Source organism: Erpetoichthys calabaricus, chromosome 12, assembly GCF_900747795.2.
Source record: "Erpetoichthys calabaricus chromosome 12, fErpCal1.3, whole genome shotgun sequence".
Classification (NCBI taxonomy): Eukaryota; Metazoa; Chordata; class Cladistia; order Polypteriformes; family Polypteridae; genus Erpetoichthys; species Erpetoichthys calabaricus.
Window position 1 is genome coordinate 145484774 of NC_041405.2, and position 25137 is coordinate 145509910.

The window sequence follows — 25137 nt, forward strand, 5'->3', positions numbered from 1 at the left end:
TTAAGAACAAGTCACAGTGTTTTATTGTCCCACCGACTATTTCTCTTCCTGTGTCATCACTGTATCGAGGCTTGAAGTGCACATCTTCTTAATTGTGGTATGAACTGGAGGCCTGAGTAAAAACATTATGCAGTTACTCAAGACGGTCCCACAGTCTGAATTTGAACTGCGTCAGCTTCCATCCATTGAAGTTAGCGCATCATTTTCAAATTGCGTTTACGTTTTGATTTGCCCTCCTCGTCCCTGGGTCACCGGTTCTTGAGGCTGATCCTCCAACTAGCTGTGAGCCACCCAGTCTCATTGAGGTGTTGAAACAGCTGAGGGGGGTGAGAAGGCAGCAGGGATCTGTGGTATCCGAGCTGAACTTCTCCAGGCTGGTGGTAAGGCTGTCCTCCTGGCATTGCAAGCCATCTTTGCTTCCATATGGGAGACGGGCATCATCTCAACTGACTGGAGAACGGGACTTGTCACCTCAATCTGGAAAGGGAAGGGTGATCACCTGCGGCAACTACAGGGGGCAATACTGCCGGGTAAAGTCCATGCTAGGGTCATCCTCAATAGGATCCGTGATCACTTGCTCACCAACCAGCAACCAGAGCAGTCTGGTTTTACACCTAAGAAGCCTACCGTCGACCACATCCTGGCACTGAGAGTTCTCATGGAGTGCAAATGTGAATATCAGCAGAGTTTCTTTGCAGCCTTTGTCGATTTTCGCAAAGTGTTTGACTCTGTTGATCGAGCTGCCCTGTGGGACATCCTAAGGGTTCGCAGGATCCCCTTGAGGTTGCTGGATGTCATGGCCAGCCTGTCCACTGGTACTCTGAGTGCTGTGCTGAGTGGAGGCTGAACCTCTATGTTTTTCCCAGTTGATTCTGGGGTTCATCAGCGGTGTGTTTTTGCTTCTACTCTGTTAACTGCTTGTATGGACTGAGTGTTGGGCAGGGTTGTGGGGTCCAGTGGCTGTGGGACATCTGTTGGTGAAGAAAGATTCATGGATCTTGACTTTCCTGATGATGCTATGATCTTCATAGAGTCAATGGAGGCTCTGATCGGGGGTCTCAAGAGACTGAGTGAGGAGTCTGAGGGTCTGGGCTTGCGAGTGTCCTGATAAAAACCAACATCCAGGCCTTTAATGACCTCCTGGGCACGGCATTCAGCAGTGTGTCTGTCTGTGGAGAGTGTCGATCTCCTCGAGAGGTTTACTTACCTCAGCAGTGACATTCATGTGTCTGGTGACTCTTCCTATGAAGTCAGTAGATGGATTGAGAGAGCATGGGGGGTCATGAGGTCGCTGGAAAGGGTTGTGTGGCGCTCCCGATATCTCTGCAAAAGGACAAAGGTCCAAGTCTGGTGCTTCCTGTCTTGCTACATGGTTGTGAGACATGGACGCTATCCAGTGACCTGAGACGAAGACTGGACTCCTTCAGCACTGTGTCTCTTGGAAAAGTCCATGGGCACCGCTGGTGTTACTTTGTGTTGCTCATGGAGTCCTGAATGAGGCGCATTGTGAGGGAGCATCAGTTACGGCACTACGGCCATGTGGCGCGATTCCCCGAGGGTGGTCCAGTTCACAGGACCCTTATTGATGAGAACTCGAGTGGCTGGACCAGGCCAAGGGGACTCCCACATACCACCTGGCCGCAGCAGATAGTGGGTTATTTCCGGAAGGTGGGACTAGACTACGTGTCTGCCTGGGGGGCTGCCAACCAGGATCCTGAGCTGTTTTGTCATGTGGTGGTTGCACCAATGTGCTGTACCACTGTATGCTCCCCACCCTGAACCTGACCTGAGCTGACTCGTCCCTTTTCTACTTGAGGGTGACAGTTTGACCTCACAGCAATGGATGCAAGAGCAGAGCCAACTGTGGAGGGTGCCAGTCCACTGCAGGTCAGACTCCCTCATGTACCCACGTGCAGCCATGATGGGCTAAAACTAAGAGCTGCCATCCAGCTCAGCTGATTCTTGTGTCATACCCTGCACTGCTGGAAAGCGATATTAGAACAGGCAGGCCTGGAAACTGAATGAAGGAGTGACATGACGGCAAAGCACTGCTGCCTCACAGCTCCTGGGGTTCAAGGCTTGGACTGAATATCTTGTGGACCTTGAACATTCTCCCTGTGTCAGTATGACGATTGTTCTCTCACGTCATCCCAAAGATGTGTGTGTGTGCATGTGTTGTGAGTGAATGTGAGTTGTTCGATATACTGGCATCAAGGTTGGCTCTTTCTTTGCTCCTGTTAATGCAGGATATGCTCTGTCAACCCCCCATAAAAATGGTGGCTCTGAAAATGAATGAATGAGCGTTAAACAAAATTTACCTGAACAAAATGAAATACAGTAAGGAAACAAAAGAGAGCAAACCTCAGATCAGCCCTCTCTGCCACAAAGCCATCCATCATTAGATGGCAGGGCATGCTGGACTCACTGGAACTCGTAGTGATGGCAGAGCCCTTAAGAGAGAAGCAGGGAGCGATAATTAGCTGCAGAAAATGGCGTGACTGGAGCCTGGCGGAGCGTCCTCCTCTCGTGTTTCAGACCACCGTGTCCAGTTGCTTATTTTATTAACTGCTGTTATCTACACCTCTATGTCTGTCCCGCACATCGCCCCCCTTCTGAAGCCACTCATCCATTAGCCCATTTTCTCCTCCTGCTTCTACCAGCTCTTTTAATCTGTGAGGCTTTAAATAACATTTTATTACTTTATCCAATGAGGTATGCCATCATGTACACGCATACATCGTCTTCTGGGGATTGAATCCGTTCAAATCCCGACTTCTGACTGAGGACAGAGCAAAAACAAAAAGGCAGTGAGCAGCAAGAGGAAGGAAAATGGTAGAAAGCTGGCTTGGAAAATGCCAGTCCTACAGAAGTGGGCTGAGGGCAACAACACCAGGGAGTCTGAGACAAGAACAACAGGCAAAGTTTAAGAACTGAGCACTTTGGGGGGGGGGGATTGGGGGCAAAATACTGGGAGCAAAGTGCTGAGGGGCTTTCATTAGGGTGAGCTGGGACCCCCAGCAGCCTATCTGAAGCCTCCAAGGAGACAAAGGGCAAAGTATGTGGACAACCTTAGAGTAAATTAGAGAAAAGCTGGCATGTTAAATTCATAGATATGAAAGGCACTATATAATTTAAAAGATAGCGTGAAAGATGCCACGCGGGGACTGGCATCCCAGTCGGAGCTGTACTGGGACCCTTACCAGTGGCTTGGAAGGACGGGGGAAGACAATTCATTCAGGGTGTTGTCTTCCCCAACACAGTAAATGGCAGCCCCCCTGGGTTACAGCACCACTAAAAATTCCCACAGGGCACGTTGGGAACTGTAATTCATCGGCTCAGCCCTGCTGGGTTCCATGGGTGCTGCCAGGGGGTACTGAGAGGACTAGCGAGCCTTACTTTGTCGGGCCTTCGAGCCACAGTTTTGGGACACTGGAAGTGCTCCCAGGTATTACATAAAAGGGGCTGCCAACCTCAACCCTGGGGGCCAGAGTTGGGAGGAGGAAGACAAAGCTTGCTGGATGAGCAGAGAATTAAGAGTTATGGCTGTGGGGTGGGAAACGCTTACTGGAAAGAGTTTCACACAATAAAACCCTTTCTTCATAGGCAAACTTGCCAATTTGTTTATTGATGAGCCTTTGTGTTGGGAGCTGGAGGAGCTGCAGCAGATATCAAAGGCACTCATTAAAATCTACTCTATATATCTAAAACCCTAAGCCTAAGCCTAAGCCTAAACAAATTAAATTCTTTCACCAGGATAGATTTACCTGATTTATATAAAATAATTTCTCAACTGAGACCATCCACCTGCATCCTCGACCCAATACCAACAAGTTTTTTCAAAGAAGTATCGGGAGTATTAATGGATAGTATTCCTGACATAGTAAACTCCTCATCAGATACGGGGGTCTTCCCAGACTGTCTTAAGACTGCTGTAGTTAAACCCCTGCTCAAGAAAAATAATCTCGACCCCTCTGCTTTTGAAAATTTTAGACACATCTCTACCCTGCCTTTCTTAAGTAAAATTCTAGAGAAGGCAATCATTATGCAGCTTATCGATCACCTCAATAAACATGCTATTCTTGATAAGTTTCAGAACAAATCACAGTACAGAAACTGCACTTGTTAAAGTAGTAAATGATTTGCGGGTAAATGCAGACAGAGGCCATTTATCTGTTCTCATCCTCTTAGATCTGAGTGCAACATTCGATACCATTGACGACTATATTTTTAGAAATCACCTTAGTCAATGGGTGGGCCTCTCTGGCAGGGTCTTAAATTGGTTTGAATCCTACCTGGCAGGTACAAAATTCTTTGTTAGTTGTGGTAATTATACTTCACACACACACGTGATATTCTACATGGTGTTCCACAAGGTTCTATCCTGGGTCCGCTGCTCTTTTCGATCTCCATGCTTCTGTTAGGTCAGATTATCTCGGGGCATAACGTGAGCTACCACAGCTATGCTGATGACACACAACTGTACTTATCAATAGCACCTGATGACCCCGACTCTCTTGATTAACTGACACAATGTCTTACTTGTGTTTCTGAATGAATGAGTAGTAATTTTCTCAAACTAAATAAAGAGAAAACAGAAATTTTAGTGATTTTCAATAATGGATATAAGGAGATTATTAGAAATACTGTACACTTGATGCATTAGGATTAAAAGTCAAGACGGAGGTAAAGAATTTAGGGGTAACTGTTGACTGTGACCTGAATTTTAAATCACATATTAATCAGATTACAAGGACAGCATTTTTCCACTTAAGAAATATAACAAAAGTTAGATCCCTTATAACATTGCAAGATGCTGAGAAATTAATCCACGCTTTTGTTTTCAGTTGACTAGATTACTGTAACGCACTTCTCTCAGGACCACCCAAAAAAGACATCAATCAATTGCAACAAGTGCAGAATGCAGCTGGTAGAATCTTAACCAGGAAAAGAAAATCCGAACACATCACCCCAGTTCTGATGTCACTACACTGGTTACCGGTGCCATTTAGAATTGACTTTAAAATCCTGCTTATGATTTACAAAGCCTTCAATAATCTGCTCCATCTTATATTTCAGAATGTCTGACACCTCACACTCCAAATCGTAACCTTAGATCTTCAAATGAGTGTCTGATTAGAATTCCAAGAGCTAAACTTAAAAGAAGTGCTGAGGCGGCCTTCTGCTGTTATGCACCTCAAATCTGGAATAGCCTGCCAGTAGGAATTCGGATATGGCGGAGCACTTTAAAAAACTGCTGAAAACACATTACCTTAACATGGCTTTCTCATAGCTTCATTTTAGTTTAATCCTGATGCTCTGTATATTCAATTAATTATCATTATTATTCATGGGGGCTCCAAAATCCATACTAACCCCTACTTTCTCTTCTGTTCTGTTTCCGGTTTTCTGTGGTGGCGACCTGCACCCCCCACCACTTGATCAAAGCACAGTGATGTCCCTCCATTGATGGATTAAAGACCAGAAGTCACGTGACCGTCATCATCAAGTTCTTCCATGTGAACCCTGAATACAATGAGGGCTGATCATTTATGTGAGGTAGAATGCCCAAAAGGGGCTGGGTGGTCTCGTGGCCTCGGAACCCCTGCAGATTTTATTTTTTTTTCTCCAGCCATTTGGAGTTGTTTGTTTTTTTCTGTCCTCCCAGGCCATCAGACCTTACTTTTATTCTATTGTTAATTAGTGTTCCCTTATCCATCCATCCATTTTCCAACCGCTGAATCCAAACACAGGGTTCACGGGGGTCTGCTGGTGCCAATTCCAGCCATCACAGGGCACAAGGCAGGAACCAATCCTGGGCAGGGTGCCAACCCACCGCAGAGTGTTCCCTTATTTTAATTCTTATTTATTTTGTCGTTTTTCTCTTTCTTCATCATGTAAAGCACTTTGAGCTACATTATTTGTATGAAAATGTGCTATAGAAATAAATGTTGTTGTTGTAAAAGTGCAACGATTTTATGTGATTTTTTATGTCACTTTTTTATCACGCATTAAATCAGGCTTATTTTAAAACCTACATATATATGTTTGGTATCATTCTTTTCAGAATTTATCGAACTTTAATGTGATGTTGTTAGATTTTCAGATTTTTATTCTGTTTTTAAATTATAAGCTTAAAAATATCAAGAAAGTCATGGTTTTTAATATCAAGAAAGTCGTACTTTTTAATATCAAGAAAGTCTTGCTTTTTATTTTTGATTGAGTAAACTTTCTTTCACAGGAACAAACTATTAAAAAAAATGATCTATTCATAACCCCAATGTTTGTTTTTAGGTGATTTAGTTAGCTGAAGGTTGAGGCGCTGAAGGCACCAGGGAGGCTTGCCCCCCTAGTAAAGATAATAAAGGCACTCTGTGATAGACATTAAAGGCGCTATATAAACTAATAGCTAGATATCATATAGAAATAGAATAGAAAGGCACTAGATGTATGGGCATAAAAAAGCATTCTAAACAACTGGTATCTGAAAGGCACTAGAAACGCACACTCACTGAGCACATTCTTAGGAACACTCCACTAATAATTTTGCTCTCAAAACAACCTCAGTTCTTTGTGGCATGGATTCCACAGGATGTTGGAAACATTCCTTTAAGAGCCAGGTCCATGCTGTCATCACTCAATTTCCAGAGATTTGTCAGCTGCACATTTGTGCTGTGAATCTCACGTTCATCCGTATCTCAAAGGTGCTCCATTGGATTGAGATCCAGTGGCTTAGAAGGCCACTGGCATGTTCGTCAAACCAGTTGGAGATGACTTTTGCTCTGTGACATGATGCATTATTAAGCTGGAAGTTGCCATTAGAAGATGGGTAAACTGTGGCCCTGAAGGGATGCCCATGGTCAGCAACAATACTCAAATAGGACGTCGCATTCAAGTGATGATTGATTGCAATTAATGGAGCTGAAGCCATGAAAACATTCTCTATATCATTACACCACCACCAGCAGCACTCTGGACTGTTAACACAAGGCGTTTTGGGTGCTTGGAGTCATGCTGTTGGCACCAAATTCTGAGTCTACTATTGGTGTGCCTTAACTGAAATTGAAGCTTATCACTCCAGGCTACACTTTCCTCATCTTCAGCTTTCCACTGGAGCTTTAGTTTTCAGTTGTTGGCAGACAGGAGTAGAACCCTGAGAGGCTTTTCTGCTCCCCACAGTTGGACAGAGTGGATATGTGAGTAGCCTTTCTGTCAGCTCAAATTAGCCTGGCCATTCTCCTCTGACCTCACTCGTCAGCAAGGCGTTTCCATCCCGCTGACTAGATGTTTTTTTTTTTTTCTCACATCATTCTGAGTAAACTCTAGAGACTCTCAGGAGATCAGCAGTTACAGAAATACTCCAACCAGCCCATACCAGGCACCAACAATCCTGCCACAGTCCAGATCACATTGTTTCTCAGTTCTGGTGGTTGATGTGCCCATTAACTCAAGTTCCTAACCTGTGATGTGTCTATTAATTGAAGGTCCTGACCTGTGATGTGCCCATTAACTGAAGCTCCTGACCTGTGATGTGCCCATCAACTGAAGCTCCTGACCTGTGATGTGCCCATCAACTGAAGCTCCTGACCTGTGATGTATCCATTAACTGAAGCTCCTGACCTGTGATGTGCCCATTAACTGAAGCTTCTGACCTGTGATGTGCCCATCAACTGAAGCTCCTGACCTGTGATGTGCCCATTAACTGAAGCTCCTGATCTGTGGTGTGTCTATTAATTGAAGCTCCTGACCTGTGATGTGCCAATTAACTGAAGCTCCTGACCTGTGATGTGCCCATTAACTGAAGCTCCTGACCTGTGATGTGCCCATTAACTGAAGCTCCTGATCTGTGATGTGTCTATTAACTGAAGCTCCTGACCTGTGATGTGCCCATTAACTGAAGCTCCTGACCTGTGATGTGCCCATTAACTGAAGCTCCTGACCTGTGATGTTCCCATTAACTGAAGCTCCTGACCTGTGATGTGTCAATTAACTGAAGCTCCTGACCTGTGATGTGCCCATTAACTGAAGCTCCTGACCTGTGATGTTCCCATTAACTGAAGCTCCTGACCTGTGATGTGCCCATCAACTGAAGCTCCTGACCTGTGATGTATCCATTAACTGAAGCTCCTGACCTGTGATGTGCCCATTAACTGAAGCTTCTGACCTGTGATGTGCCCATCAACTGAAGCTCCTGACCTGTGATGTGCCCATTAACTGAAGCTTCTGATCTGTGATGTGTCTATTAACTGAAGCTCCTGACCTGTGATGTGCCCATTAACTGAAGCTCCTGACCTGTGATGTTCCCATTAACTGAAGCTTCTAACTTGTGATGTGCCCATTAACTGAAGCTCCTGACCTGTGATGTGTCAATTAACTGAAGCTCCTGACCTGTGATGTGTCCATTAATTAAAGCTCCTGACCTGTGATGTGCCCATCAACTGAAGCTCCTGACCTGTGATGTGTCCATTAATTAAAGCTCCTGACCTGTGATGTGCCCATTAACTGAAGCTTCTGACCTGTGATGTGCCCATCAACTGAAGCTCCTGACCTGTGATGTGCCCATCAACTGAAGCTCCTGACCTGTATCTGCACGAGTTGACGCATTGTGCTGCTGTCACATGATTGGCCGATTTGATTATTGCACGCATAAGCAGGTGTTCAGGTGCTCCGAATCATTTGCTCAGTGAGCGTATTCAGTTTGTGTCGTGGCTCCGCTGGCGCTCTGCAGCTGGGGTCTGTCTTTTCCCTTTTTCAATTCTTTCCTTTACATTTTTTTCTTTGTTATTTTTTGTGTCTTCCAGTCATGTATTGAGCCTAATTCAAGGAAGGGTTTCTACCTATAGCAATAATTTAGTTTTACAAACTACAAGAAGCAAGATTTTTCTAGTTAAGGAATTATGATAGAAATTTGGTTAAAAATGCCTAAAAACAAATCTCAGGGTTGTTACATTTTAAAAGTAGCTTAAATTACTGAGGGAAGCTTATCCTTTATTTTGCATCAGCCCCGCCAGCCTTCAATGCACAAACACTGCTGACTGGCACTCCCTTGTGTCCCATAAACCTCTTTAATTATTTCACGTTGTGCTGCCTGGCTTTCTCGTCTTGACTTTTCACTTTGCTACGCAGGTTAGAGTTTTGGATTACAGACAACTCCTGGATGTACGTTTCTGAATGTTTTTGTTTTCTTCTGGTTCGTTCTGAATTTGTCTGTTATGTACATGAGAGTTCCCCAAGTCCTGAAATTACTCAAAGCGCCCACTTACAGGGGGAAATTGTCAAAACCCGACTAGTAACAAGAGCACAAAATACAGGATCTTAATAAAACACACGATTTATTCTCTGACCAAAAAGTTCAGCTCCATGGAGCACAAAAGGTATAAAGAAGTTCCCTGAAAAAGAAGACAAACAAGTCCCAATCAGAAATCCAAAGAGCACAGGAGGCCAGAAATGCAGTAAATCTCAAAAGTACAGCAAAATCACAACAAACACTCCACAAGTACATCTGAATGAACCGCAGAGGACTGAGGATTTGAGCCAACCTTAGAGGGCTGAGGGAAGTCCTTTGTGGTGATGGGCAGGTGGCCCCGCCTCTTGGGGAAACCACCCACAAAGAACAAGTAACATACAGTAAGGCAAGGTGCTTAAACAGAACTAAATTCATGAATTAACAATGTCAACAGGGGTGGCATGGTGGCGCAGTGGGTAGCGCTGCTGCCTCGCAGTTAGGAGACCAGGGTTCGCTTCCCGGGTCCTCCCTGCGTGAAGTTTGCATGTTCTCCCCGTGTCTCTGTGGGTTTCCTCCCACGGTCCAAAGACATGCAGGTTAGGTGCATTGGTGATTCTAAATTGTCCCTTGGTGTGTGTGTGTGCCCTGCGGTGGGTTGGCACCCTGCCCAGGATTTGTTCCTGCCTTGCACCCTGTGTTGGCTGGGATTGGCTCCAGCAGACCCCCATGACTCTGTGTTAGGATCTAGCGGGTTGGATAATGACTGACTGACTGACAATGTCAACAGTGAAAATAAAATAAACAAGACGGACATAAAAAAACACCATTTGAATCCCAGCCAGGGGAGGAACCCTGGCAAAAATAGACGTTGACTTTTAAATTTCAGACTGTATTTCTGTCTCAGTTCTTAGGCTAATTTATTTAATTTGAATGTAGTACTCCTCTTATTCTATCCCAGTGATTTATTTCTCTCCAGTTTTCCTTTTTTTTTTTTTTTTATCTTTTTCTGGTTTTACTTGGGCGGTACGGTGGCGCAGTGGGTAGCGCTGCTGCCTCACAGTTTGGAGACCCAGGTCCGCTTCCCGGGTCCTCCCTGCGTGGAGTTTGCATGTTCTCCCCGTGTCTGCGTGGGTTTCCTCCCACAGTCCAAAGACATGCAGGTTAGGTGCATTGGTGATCCTAAATTGGCCCAAGTGTGTGCTTGGTGTGTGTGTGTGTGTGTGTCCTGCGGTGGGTTGGCGCCCTGCCCGGGATTGGTTCCTGCCTTGCGCCCTGTGTTGGCTGGGATTGGCTCCAGCAGACCCCCGTGACCCTGTAGTTAGGATATAGCGGGTTGGATAATGGATGGATGGATGGTTTTACTTTATGTAAGAGCCAATCTTAGAAAGCTGAAGCTTTCAGTTAAACTCATATTAGTGTTTGCTTAAGTAGAATATAATATAATAGCTATTAGAATATGGTATAGCCTTTTACCCCCTGTAAGTTAATAAGAGATAGCACTTTCTTGTTCTAACTAAGATACAGGGTGTTAATTGAGTCAGTTGTTCTTTAGAACAGGTAGGTCCCAGTGCCAGCAGGGACTAAAAGAGCCATTGACAGCATAGAAATGGGGTAGGCATACAGTTTTCTAACCGTTTACAAATAGTTCAACTCAGAGCCGGACTGACGTTTACAATCAGTGGGAGCGTTCGCGGTGACCTGGCATTCTAATAAACTAATGGTGAAAGTATATAATGTTACCCACCTGGCGCCTTTGGCACCCAACCCCCAGTTGCGGCCAGTCTGCCACTCGCATTGTGGAGAGATAGATAGATAGATAGATAGATAGATAGATAGATAGATAGATAGATAGATAGATAGATAGATAGATAGATAGATAGATAGATAGATAGATACTTTATTAATCCCAAGGGGAAATTCACATACTCCAGCAGCACCTTACTGATAAAGGACAATATTAAATTAAAGAGTAATAAAAATGCAGATAAAAACAGACAATAACTTTGAATAATGTTAACGTTTACCCCCCCGGGTGGAATTCAAGAGTCGCATAGTTTGGGGGAGGAACGATCTCCTCAGTCTGTCAGTGGAGCAGGACGGTGACAGCAGTCTGTCACTGAAGCTGCTCCTCTGTCTGGAGATGACACTGTTTAGTGGATGCAGTGGATTCTCCATAATTGATAGGAGCCTGCTGAGCACCCGTTGCTCTGCCACAGATGTCAAGCTATCTAGCTCCATGCCAACAATAGAGGGGGGCTAAACGCACCCCAAGGAGACGCGGTCGCTCCTCCAAAACCCCCTCTTAAACAGTGATACAATGGGAAACAGATAGTTTTATTTTTTTTACCTCCTCTTTGCTCAATCAGCTGCTGCTGCAGGTGCCGTGTGATCTGCATCTCACACAGTGCTTCGGACATTTAAAAGCCTGTACAGCGGCTGTCTTTGTCATCTACTTTTTCTCTTTTATTTCCGGCCCCGGGTGTGGTTAAATCTCATGGCACAAAGTCTCGTCTCGCGGGAGGTGAGTTCTTGATAATTTTTAGTTTATAATTTAAAAAGGGAATAAGAATCTGAAAACCTAACAACATCACATTCATCCATCCAGCCATCCATCCATTTTCCAGGGTCACAGGGGTCTGCTGGAGCCAATCCCAGCCAACACAGGGCACAAGGCAGGGAACCAATCCTGGGCAGGGTGCCAACCCACCGTAGCAACATCACATTAAAGTGTGATAAATGAAGAATGATACCAAACATATATATGTAGGTTTTAAAACAGGCCCAATTTACAGCGTCACAAAAACGTCACATAAAACCGTTGCACTTTTAGGCTTAGGATTTTATTTATATAGAGTAGATTGGAAAAGAAGCAGGCATTATTGCTCTGTAGTGGGCACAAAACCTTTCGGTGTAACGTTGGCAGGTTTCTTTTTTTTTGTTGAAGTCAAGTTTTGACTTTGTGTTTGTCTCGCGCTCTGACAGTTAAACAGGAGCACAATGATGAGAGGTGCGTATGTCTGGTGCTTTTGTGATTAAAGTTATATATGAAGATTGTTTAAAAGTTTAGAATATACTTTGAATTATATTTGGATGTTGTGTGGGTTTTGGTATTTGTTACTGTTGTCACACACATGCGCATGGGAGGCAGTTAAAGGGAGTCAGACCTGGTCCTCTTGACGTCACTTCCGGGACTGAGCCTATGGAGGAAGACCTTGCCGGCTCCGGCCCCTGTGATGTCACGTCCGGACTCGAGCGTATGGCTGAAGACTTTCATGAGCCTTTCTGTGGGACCCTTGCTCTCTCAGCTCTGAAGACTTCTGGACTATGGAAACTTATTCCTCCCATTCAAAAAAATAAAAAATAAAAAAAAAATAGAGTTATTTTGCAGACGAAAAGTGTTATTTTGCAATATTTATTACATTATGTTTCAAAAGTATTTGCCTTAACAATCAGCTGTACTGTGATGATCATTGGCTCCCTGTAACCCTAAACTGGGATACACCTCAGCACATGGAGGATTAAATGTATAACTAACATCAGTCCTTGTCAATTGACTGCACGCTATGCCCAACTATCCCTTACTAGCCGCTGCAGGATGCCCAGAGCTTGCCCATGCATGATGATACGAACCACATCAGACAAAATGTTTTGCGTACAATGCAATACACACATATACAGTAACAAGTGACCGGGCAGACCTCACCACTGTCACACTTCCCTCGTACATATCCTGTACAACTCTTACGTACTTCTCTGCCACTCCCGACTTCCTCATACAATACCACAACTCCCCTCTGGTTACCCTGTCATATGCTTTCTCCAGGTCCACAAAGACGCAATGCAACTCATTCTCTGAACTTCTCCATCAACATCCTCAGAGCAAACATCACATCTGTGGTGCTCTTTGCTGGCCTGAAACCAAACTGCTGCTCACTAATCATCACCTCCCTTCTCAACTGAGCTTCCACTACTCTTTCCCATAACTTCATGCTGTGGCTCATCAATTTTATCCCCCTGTAGTTACTGCAGTCCTGCACATCCCCCTTATTCTTAAATATCGGACACCAGTACACTTCTTCTCCACTCCTCAGGCATCCTCTCACTTTCCAAGATTCCATTAAACAATCTGGTTAAAAACTCCACTGCCATCTCTCCTAAACACCCCCATGCTGTCATCTGGACCAACAGCCTTTCCATTCTTCATCCTCTTCATAGCTGTCCTTACTTTCTCCTTGCTAATCCGTTGCACTTCCTGATTCACTATCTCTACATCATCTAACCTTCTCTCTCTCTCATTCTCTTCATTTATCAAGCTCTTAAAGTACTCTTTCCATCTGCTCAACACACTCTCCTCACTTGTGAGTACGTTTCCTTCTTTATCTTTAATCACCCTAGCCCACTGCTCATCTTTCCCAGCCTGGTCCCTATAGCCAATCGCTTCTGCCAACATTCAAAGTTCCTACCCTCACTTCCACTCTCTTAACCTTCTTCCTGTCCTCCTGCCTCCGGACATGCCTTCCCCCTCTTCTTCTCCTTCGGCCAACAGTGGTCCAATTTACCCCAGCATGCTTTGGCTAATAGTTCTGGTGTAGGCAGTTGTTAACCCGGGCCTCATTCAATCTGGTATGGAAATCTGTATTGTTGTCTGCATATTCAGTTTTACACTAGATGCCCTTCCTGGTGTAACTGTCCCCCATCTATCTATCTAACAATTGTTACTTTATTTTTTTTACCTTAAGTGTCCTTTACCTAATAATAGATTGTGGCTGAAAACATGGTAATGTCCAGTGTTAAACATTTGCAATAGCAGAGGATTTCAGGAATGATGGAAATCGTTTTTACACACTGCAGTAGGTAGCTAGCCAGCTCCGCCTTTAACAGCTCAGTCTGCCAGCTCTCTACATACACTACTGCAGGTAGCCTAACGCCCCCATTCTCCAAGTGCTTTGGTTTGCCATCTGCTACAATATTAGTGAGAACAGAAATTATTTACAAAGAAAAAGGACTAGATTCAATGGAAGCCTAACACTTTGTAATAATGGGAAATAAAAACAATGCAGCTAATACATTGGGCTCCTCACCATTTTTCCCCAAGTAGTAGGGTAGCGCTGCTTCCTCGCAGTTGAGAGACCCGGGTTCACCTCCCGGGTCCTCCCTGTGTGGAGTTTGCATGTTCTCCCTGTGTCTCCGTGGGTTTCCTTCGGGTACTCCGGTTTCCTCCCACAGTTCAAAGACATGCAGGTTAGGTGCATTGGCGATTCTAAATTGGCCCTAGTGTGTGCTTGGTGTGTGTGTGTGTGCCCTGCGGTGGGCTGGCGTCCTGCCCAGGGTTTGTTTCCTGCCTTGCGCCCTGTGTTGGCTGGGATTGGCTCCAGCAGACCCATGTGACCCTGTAGTTAGGATATAGCGGGTTGGATAATGGATGGATGGATAGTACTTTACCGTGTGTGGAGCACTCTTGGGTCTCGGCTTCTGGTTTCACCAGCCACAATTGTTCTCTGCACGGAGTTTGTAATTTTCTCTGAATCACTGTGATCTTAGTGGAGTTGGCGAAGGTGGACAAGTTTAAATACTTCGGATTAAGAGTACAGAGTAACAGCTAACAACTGGATGATAAATTAGACTGGACTGCCAATACTGATGCTCTGTTTAAGAAAGGACAGAGCCGGCTATACTTCCTTAGAAGGCTGGCGTCCTTCAACATCTGCAATAAGATGCTGCAGATGTTCTATCAGACGGTTGTGGCGAGCACCCTCTTCTACGCGGTGGTGTGCTGGGGAGGCAGCATTAAGAAGAAGGATGCCTCACGCCTTGACAAACTGGTGAGGAAAGCAGGCTCTATTGTTGGCATGGAGCTGGACAGTCTGACATCCGTGGCAGAGCGACGGGCGCTCAAAAGGCTCCTATCAATTATTGAGAATCCACTGCATCCACTAAACAGTGTCATCTCCAGACAGAGGAGCAGTTTCAGCGACAGACTGCTGTCACTGTCCTGCTCCACTGACAGACTGAGAAGATCATTCCTCCCCCACACTATACGACTTTTCAATTCCACCCGGGGGGGTAAACGTTAACATTATATAAGTTATTGTCTGTTTTTTTTTTCCTGCATTGTTATCAATCTTTAATTCAATATTGTTTTTTGTATCAGTATGCTGCTGCTGGAGTATGTGAATTTCCATTTGGGATTAATAAAATATCTATCTATCTATCTATCTATCTATCTATCTATCTATCTATCTATCTATCTATCTATCTATCTATCTATCTATCTATCTATCTATCTATCTATCTAACAGGGATTATAGAAGAGAGGTGGAAAAGAGAGTGCAGGCAGGGTGGAGTGGGTGGAGAAGAGTGTCAGGAGTGATTTGTGACCGACAGATATCAGCAAGAGTGAAAGGGAAGGTCTACAGGACGGTAGTGAGACCAGCTATGTTATATGGGTTGGAGACGGTGGCACTGACCAGAAAGCAGGAGACAGAGCTGGAGGTGGCAGAGTTAAAGATGCTAAGATTTGCATTGGGTGTGACGAGGATGGACAGGATTAGAAATGAGGACATTAGAGGGTCAGCTCAGGTTGGACGGTTGGGAGACAAAGTTAGAGAGATGAGATTGCATTGGTTTGGACATGTGTAGAGGAGAGATGCTGGGTATATTGGGAGAAGGATGCTAAGGCCTAAGAGAAGGTTTATGGATGTGGTCAGAGAAGAAGACATGCAGGTGATGGGTGTGACAGAGCAAGATGATGAGGACAGGATGATATGGAACAAGATGATCTGCTGTGGTGACCCGTAACAGAAGTAGCCGAAAGTAGAAGAAGACTATGATCTTACCTCTGAGTACTCCACTATTCTCCTCATGTCCCTAATGTGCAAGCCAAGTTAACTGATGAATCTAAATTGTGCCCTATGATGGACTGGCACCATGTTGGGGGCTATTTCGCCGTTACACCACTGCTGTCGGGATGTGCTCTTGCACCAAAACTGGATTCAACGGATTTCAGAATTTTTAATTATGCATGTTGATAGAATAACTAACTTACTAGCCAGCTTTACCAATCAAAAATAACTCTCCAGCAGCTATGCAACGTCTGAAGGGCATTTGTTTCGATGATTATTATTCCATGTAAACGTGACTCCTTTAGTTCATTACGAGGACTGTATTTTTACATCTTTATCAAAACTTCCACTTTAAAAAAAAAAAAAAAAAACTCTGCTTCCCATAATTCTCCACACGCACACCTTGCGGCCCGTTTCTGCCTGCTGGACTCGGTATCCCAGAATCCTCTTCGTTTGCGCATGCGCCCGGATGTTGAGGCGCTTCTCGATGTGTTACTGCTGCAGCTTTGTTTCTTTAGTGGGCTTCGCATCTAAACCGACTTTTTATTTGTGACCATGGGGGACCAAAAGGTGAGCTCCTTTACCTTAGCGATTATTTGGTGCTGTGGGAGAAAGAGAGACGTACTTATGTGTTAGCACATGAGGCGAAAGGCAAGGGCGCGTCCTGATTCCCAACCGGAAAGATTGTAGCATCCTTTATTCGAACTGGGCTGGTAAAGGCTGGGCAGGAACGTCCTTGGCGAACGTATGCTGCTGAAAGGTTTGGTGGGCATTTGAAAGCAGCATACTGTTGGTTCAGTGGGTACGTAGGCTCATTTGAGTCAGCCTTGTTTATTAGTGTCATATTTAATCTACAGGAGGAGCTCAAGAAAATTATAACAACTCTGGCCTTGAAGAATGACGAGATCCAGAACTTCATCAGCGCACTCAAACAAATGTTGATTAACGTTGAGGTGAGAGTAAAAAAATGCCAGTATTCATGTGGTTATATGTCACAGTCAGATTTGCTTTGGTGTCCAGTGGGTACCTATTTTTGCCCAGGTGTATATGAATTTTCCTTTATGCCCCCCAAATTTGTTAGCCTCACCTTCATACGGCAGTTTCCTTCATCTCAGTGGGTGCTTAAGTGTCCACATCTACCCAGAGCTGTAAGTGCCACCTTGACTGTGCCCCGTGTATGTGTCTTTTTCTTTAATTTTTTGCAAAATTGCCAGTGTCTAATTTGGACATGACAGTAAAGAACTAGAAACATTGTCAGTAGTCCATTGTCCCATTTACACAAGGTGTACCTCGCTACATTGCTTTTTTATTATTTATCTTCTCTGTTTGGTTGAGATGATCAAATAATGTGGTCTGGAATTTCATTTTTGTGCATTTGACACTCAAGATTTATGTGCACATTAAGCTTATCTGATTTCCCAACACACTTGCAGGTTGAGTGCATTGGTCACATTGATTCTTGGTTGTGCCTTAACTGTTTAAAACTTAATGGAGACAAGACAGAGGTTATGCTGATAGGTACTAAAACTCTTCTTAAATCGGTAGGCAACTTCAGCATTGATATTGATTGTACCATCTTTCCTTCCTCGTAAGTGGGGAACTTAGGGGTCATTTTTGCATTCCAGTCTGTCATTTGAGCTAAAGAACACCTTCTCTCACTGATCATCCTGCTCAAAGACTTATTCATGCTTTTGTCACCTCTCGGCTTGATTATTGTGACATTCTACTATTTGGTGCTTCAGGCAAAGTGCTCAATAGATTACAGCATGTTGAAAATTTTTATGCATGCTAAAAGTGTTAAAGTTAAGTGTCATCAACAAGAACATTTATTCACCGTATATAGAACATTTTCATACTTGAAAGTAGCTCAAAGTGCTTCACAATATTAATAGCACTAAAAACCATTGCAAAATGAAAGTAGAAGCTAAATAATAGTTATTTATAACCATATAGCAGAATGTTAATGTTCAGCTTAATTACAAACAGTGGCCAGGTGGAAAATAAAAACTTCAGTTGGTGGGATGTTGGAGAAAATAAACCTGTGGTGTTCCAAGGCCAGAATACCATCAAGACCTCCCTGGACATTTTACATTCCATGAGTGTATCGCTATTAACAGGATACTGTAATGGAGCCCTCTTTGTCTTCCCAGCCTCTTAGGTGCCTACAGCACACTTGGGCCAGTGGGAAGCAGCAGCACATAATGCCACCACAGAGTCGTCGTCTTCTTTCAGCTGCTCCCATTAGGGGTCACCACATCTACTTCTTGTTCCATATCTTCCTGTCCCCTCCGTCTTGCTCGGTCACCCCCATCACCTGCATGTCCTCTCTCACCACATCCATAAACCTTCTCTTAGGCCTTCCTCTTTCTTCTTGCCCGGAAGCTCTATCCTTAGCATCCTTTTCCCAATATACCCAGCATCTCTCCTCTGCACATGTCCAAACCAATGCACCACCACAGAGTACTGGAAGAAAAAAAAAATGCACACACATTGGTAGTGATTAGTGACCAGCCTATAAAACAGCAGTAAGAATTGCATTTGACAAAAAGAATGAATGTTTTACTCCCATCAGTATGAAAGGAATGCTAGTAATATTAGTAATTTTTTAAGTGCTCATGAAAGCCAGAGTAAAGAGGTGGAAATTTAGCACAGTTGATCTCTAATGGTAAAATATTACAGATTTTTGGTGCATAAAAACTAGGGCTAGGAATCGATTTAAAGAAAATTAACTGATTAATTGCATAATTGTATGGGATTAATCACAATCACATCTAACATTAACACATGCAATCGTAAAATAAATACATAAATCATGAAGTAAACCAGCACTGAATCACAAAATTAATGTAGAATCAACACAAAGGAATTTTTAAAAGTTAAATGGCATAGTTTAAACTTAAACAATATCCTGAAACCTGACCTTTTACAATGTACTACTTGAGGTAAGTATAACCAGAATTTCAATGCCTTCCTAAAAGGCAAGCTGAAAAGCAGGCAGTAAGAAAACGACAGCAGTGTATTAATTCTCAAATTGGTATGGCATATGAGACACAGACGTGTCAAAGTAAAATTAAACGATTGAAACGACGGTAGAGTTTGAATGCACTGCTGAAAACTGACTTAATTGAAATAAGCATCTCTTAAATGGACATACTGTACATTGAAAGCTTGTGTAAAGCTCCACAAATTCCATCATCAACTGTTCATCACCATCAATGACTCTATACTTGTATTCTAAACAAGTGTTTTTCACCTGGTGCGCAATGAGAAGTACCCAGGTGTGCCATATAGGACCACCTGTATTAGTGGACAAAGGGACAAAGAAGCAGGAAAAATGTGTCTAAAGTGCCCACAAAGTGTTTTTGACTGCCAACTTCCTAGCTGCTCCTTTTTTTGACCAGCATCTCTGATAGTCCAGTGACTTTGGACAGTTCAACAAGAATATAGATGTAATGATTTTGTGGTTGATAGTATCGTGGTGTGCCTTGGGGTTTATTGGTTTGTAAAAAGTGTGCCACCACAGAAAACACGGCTCTACCTACACCTTTGCTCCTGGCATGCTAAAAAAATTCCCTGTATCCGCTATCTATCTTTAAAACGGACACCGTGTTTTACTTGGTGGTTATGTTGAGTTCATTGCATAAATTAGCAAAGGTACTGCAAACTGGAATAATAGGTAGGGATAATCATTACATTTCCATTTGATAGAATTTTGTCATTATATTAGGGCAGTAAGCAGTGTGAGCTACCTGTCAGACTGGCAAGTTAAATACAGAGATACTAGAGACTCATTTTGGTTTTAGTGCCCCTCTAAGAAAACTTATTTTGCACATATGTAATATGACATTGATTCGATCTTCTTACAGAAACATGACATGGAAAAAGGAAAGAGAGAGAGCGTAATCTTTACCTTCGCTACTTTTATTTAGTATTGTTGCCGGACTACCATAAACCCCCCTTCCTCCCACACCGTGGCTGCTATGTCAATATGTATAAATCAAGGAAATGAATACCAGTACCACGTACTGACATGTGGCAAGGTGTTGTGAAACATGTAATTTGAAACTTATATATAAAATTTTAATTCTCAAAATTTTTAAAGGTAGTATATAAATACGGTACTGGATGTGTAAGCAGTTCTTCAGGTTCACACTTAACTTTTTTGTATTATTGTTTCGTAATGTAAAAAAAAATACATGAAAATACCACCCTGGCCAAAACACTGCCTGACACTATTGTCTCGTTGTCTGCCTTGGTTGCAACAATTTTTTATTTTTACGCGTTACACAGGCCACATTAATTTCAAATATTAATGTGTTAAATTTCCCAGGCCTAATAAAAACATAATGCTGCCTCACCACACTCTCAGAATACTGAGCAAACTGATGCTAGAGGATCTATGACTACAATTAGGGATGTAGGGGGACAAGCAGTCCAAAATGTAAGATGGTGATAGACTATTTAGAGATTTATTTACAGGGTGGCCCATAATTATATATATGACGTTTCACAGGCTGCAGCATTTAAACTACTACGTGAAAAAAGTATTGAAAATGGCATCACTGTGTTGCCTGAGAATGGGAGTAGTGATGTGCTGGACCAGGCAGCCCCTGCTGGGTTCAAATACAGAATGGCGGCAAATTGATCCGCAACACTGGATCAGCCGACACAAATCTGTAGAATGGCCAGCTCGGTCTCCCGATTTGACCCCAGCAGACGTTTTCCTGTGGGGTTACCTAGAAGACAAAGGTGTATCAACGTCACAGCCTCAATGTAGCTGAGAAATGTGCAGCTATCATAGAAGAATTTCAGAGGATACAAGTACAGATGTGCCAAGCCGCCTGTGACAACGTTGCTCGTCATCTTGAGGCGTGTATCGAGCTGGATGGCGCACTGGTGAACCATGTCATGGAGAACAGGGGGATGAAAAAACATTTAAGGTTCTTAATGTTCATTTTCCATTATGTTACTTGATAATAACATTGGTAGTTTCCTGACAATAACGCCTTTTCAATCATATACATAATTATGGGCCACCGTGTATACAGTAATTAATAATATTTTCAATTCAATCCTAAATGAAACAGGCAGCCAGTGTAATGATGCTAAGCCTGGTGAGATAGGCTCAGGTTTTCTGTTTTTAGTTAAAAATCTCCTGTGCTGCCTTTTGGACTAGCTGCAGCCGACTTTTATCTTTTTTTTTTTTTTTGGTATTCCTTTTATGGGAGCATTACAATAGTCTAGATGGCTAAAGACAAAAGCATGTATTAATTTCTCAGCTTCCTGCAGCGATCATGCAATATTTAAGTGGAAAAATGCAGTCTTAGTAATATGCTTATTGCACAATTTGAAGTTTTGCTGTTTTTGACTTGAAGATCCACCTCTTTCATAGTTTGTTGGTCAAAAGTCCTGTCTTCAATTCAAAAATTCTCTCTCAGGAGTCTTTGGGATTCCTGCTTACAGACCTGCTGATAATACAGCAAGTAACTAATTAGCAATATTTTAGCAAAAAAGCATTTGTTTTGCATGTTTTGAGCTAATGACTGGATAAAAGACACATGGATTATGTGTCACAAGTAACCCGAGTTCCCAAACCCAGTTGAAGTTCTTCACATTGTTTGCCGTTGTACAGAACTGGTGGCTGTTGAGTTCTGTTATGTGATAGTTACTTCCCTCCATTCCTTGTAAAAATAGATTACATTTACACCACATAGCACTTGGGGTAAGTAGCATATAAATAAAATATCATTTTTAGGTGGAGTATTCCTTTAAGCCAGATGGGACGCTTGGGAGTAGAGGGATGGTAGATGGCAAATCTGACTGCTTTGTCTTCTCTCTCCCTGGGAACTGTGATGTCTAAATCCTTTCCTCTATAGAGTGACTTTGATTGCTATTTTATATAAGATCTTACATCAGCAGAAACAAACAATTGATAAATTCCATAGATCTGGTTAGTTGTGAGTGAGGTTACTTTTAGCTAACTTTGAGTAACATGTTGATTTACAAAGTCCCAAGCCACTATTTCATATCTTCTTACAAGCATGTACATAACTGGTTAGTTTTTCTGAGCTTAAATGTATAAATGGATACAATAATAACACTCTTAATATTTACTTTTACATTTATCATCCCAGAATTCTTGAATCTGTTTGCATGTATTTCAAACTCTTATCCTAACTTCTGAAAAACATCCTACGAGTCCTTAGTTCTTTAGATCCCTATCTATAAGCTAATGACAGCTTTCCTGTACGGGCTCTGGGCACACACTTTATTCACTTACATCCTGCGTCTGGACAAATAATCCTAAATAAAAACACTAAAATAAAACACACAAATGAAATATTATGAGTTACCAGTAACGGCGTACTGCACGATAACGTGCAGTGAATACACTTGACTTGAGCTCTTTCTCTGTACGTTTATCATTCGTCTGCTCAGAGGTTGATGCGCTTGCTACTTTCTGAGCAGCTCTTCTTTTCTCCACCCTAGCAGCCCGCTGCTTCTCTTCTTTCGTCTGCATCTTTTCTCGTTAAAACTGATTGTTAGTTTTTGTGTTGCAATTACTTAGTACATTTTCTTTAATTTTTCACTTAAGATGGCACTTAAGTCTTCAATCTGCCTCAAGAGTGATTAGTGAAGGTGGTAGGGAATGAGAACGGCGCCCATACGCATGCACTGCACAGCCGCCCTGCTGCACGCTGCCGAGAGTTGATTCTATAATAAAATAAAATAAAAATAAAAAGCGGATAGTAGACGTCATGTAGTATATGTGTACCAAATTTTAAGTCAATAGGTGAAACAGGTGATTTAAAATCCTGGACAGACAAACGAACAGCCACGGTAGCGTATTATATAAGAAGATATTTAGTCATTTTTAAATCCGTGTTACTTTGTACAGTACACACATTACTATTCTAGCACTTTATTTGGCTTTCTAACATGTTAAATATTTTACATTTATTTACTATTAAGTGGAATGAATACTACACATATGAAATTTTAAATTGATTTATGAAGTAATGTACCAAGGGAACCTTTTTATGTGTTTTTTGTGCCTGCCAACACTGTTCAGTGCCAATCATGTGTTCTTATTGGGTTCCTATCTGGAGACTGAGATAGAAGTTGCAAAATGGAATTGGATACATGTTTCATTTTACTGTCTTTCTGGAATATCCAGTTATGGGGGGAAGTTTCAGCCTCCTGGCAGTTGTCATCAGTTTACTGTTTAAAATATCTTAGTACTTCATGATGCATTTGACCTTAACAAAGGCCCCAGGGTCTGCAGAAGCAAAACAACATAACATCAAAGATTCACCACCATATTTTACAGGAGGACTTCTATTTGTATTTTGCGCCCTTCTTATACATTAAACAAGTTGTTCTTGCCTGTGAGAAGAAAACAGCTCTTGAATCATTTTCTGTATTTGTGTAAGATAAGCGATGGCAACCTGTTAAGTTAGTGTGACTGCAGAGCTTCTGATATAAAATACTCTTTGAGCATTTGGGTTAATTTTTGTTTGCACAGTTTTACGCAGACGTAAGTGCTCGACTTGCAAAGTGCAATTAGCAGGCATTGTCATGTGAAAATAAAGTGTTCCCACACAAAGAAAAAAATAGAGCGGTTGCGTTCATATTTGAATTTTTTGCATATGTAAATGTGTTTTGCAGTTTGAATATGCAAAATGGAACTGGCAGTATTAAATGTTTTTATAGGTAGTGTCATGTTACTCCCAACCCAGCAAGCCATATTATGGAAATTTTCACTCCACATTACTTCTCACTTCTAAGTACAGGTAATTCAGTTTTTGATTGGATAACTTTTGTTGCCATTCATTAAAAATAAACAACCATCAGTCTGATGAGCAAGAACAGCCTTTTTATTTTCAAACTGCAGGGAAAAAACCATAATGATTTGATTCTGTTTTCTGTTTTTATAATGAAGGACCTGGGTGGTGTGACTTTATTTCTTGTAGCTGACAAGAGCCATCTCAAGATGGTTTATAATTAATGCATAGGTGAGTTTCAGATTCTCCACTGGTTTAAATTGATATAATCAAGCAGACAGTAGAGAAGCTCTCATTTTGCACCAGGAAGTAGCTCCGAGTATTTTACATAAAATAAACCCAACAAATTGATGATAATCTTCCGAGAGCTATAGTGCTCACACAAATTCAGAAGGTGCCTTTGTTGCCCATACTTTGAGTAACTACAGTTAACATTCAGGTCAAGTGTAAATCTGGCCTGAGCTACATTGACCTTATTTAATGTTGGAAAGTTTAATTGCTTATTATCAAAAAAATATTTGTTTTAGTGTGTTCAATCTTTTTTTTTAAAGATAAGGCCCTTCAAAATATTCTACTATCTGGTCAGAACCCCCCTGTAATAAAAACCCAATGCTGCAAAGCTGGGCATGATCCTGGATTTTGATTTCTGCAGTCCCACAGCACGATTTTGGACAATAGCAGAGCTATTATTAAAAGCAAATGCATAACTATAGCAAGCTATTAAGGAATATGGTATCAAATATCTCATGGTATCTTTAGCCTGGGGTTCTCAAACTTTTTTTTGTGGTTTACCATCTCCACCATTTTTTTTATCTTATATTGTTAAGCAATGATATTTCTTCAACCCACCTCCACATTGATTTTAACAAGGGATTATATTTAATTTTTTGTGTGGGTTTGTATTTTGTAATTTTCCATGTAGACGCCAAATGCTTTTTGATTACTGTATATACTTGTGTATAAGTTGGGTCTTGAAACCCAAAAATTCGATTATAAAATCAGACCCCAACTTATACGCCCGTTCAAAAATGCAACATTTAAATTTTTTTTTTTTTTTTTTTTTACATTTTCTTGCCTCCTCCAATCTCGCATCAGTTTCTCAAACACATGGAATTTTGTTGCAGCATCGCAGTTACCAACTTCTTTCAGTACTTCAGCGACATTTAATTTAAAACCAGCTTCATATTTTCTTCTGATCGATCGCTCCATCGTAGATAAGGGATGCTCTTACGATAAAGGTGTATGAGGGTGTGAGACACAAAAAACACAGATCAGTGCAAACGTCACT

At 42.3% G+C, this 25137-nt stretch overlaps 1 protein-coding gene across 1 annotated transcript in view; it reads left to right on the plus strand.

Annotated features, from left to right (window-relative positions):
• Positions 1–16503: 16503 nt before the first annotated feature.
• fsd1 (fibronectin type III and SPRY domain containing 1) overlaps positions 16504–25137 on the plus strand; it is a 66849-nt gene continuing 58215 nt past the window's right edge. Inside the window, exons 1-2 of the mRNA XM_028816487.2 lie at positions 16504–16635; positions 16923–17018. Of these exons, the coding sequence (XP_028672320.1) occupies positions 16621–16635; positions 16923–17018 (111 nt within the window). The 5' untranslated portion in view covers positions 16504–16620. The remainder of the gene's footprint in view (positions 16636–16922; positions 17019–25137) is intronic.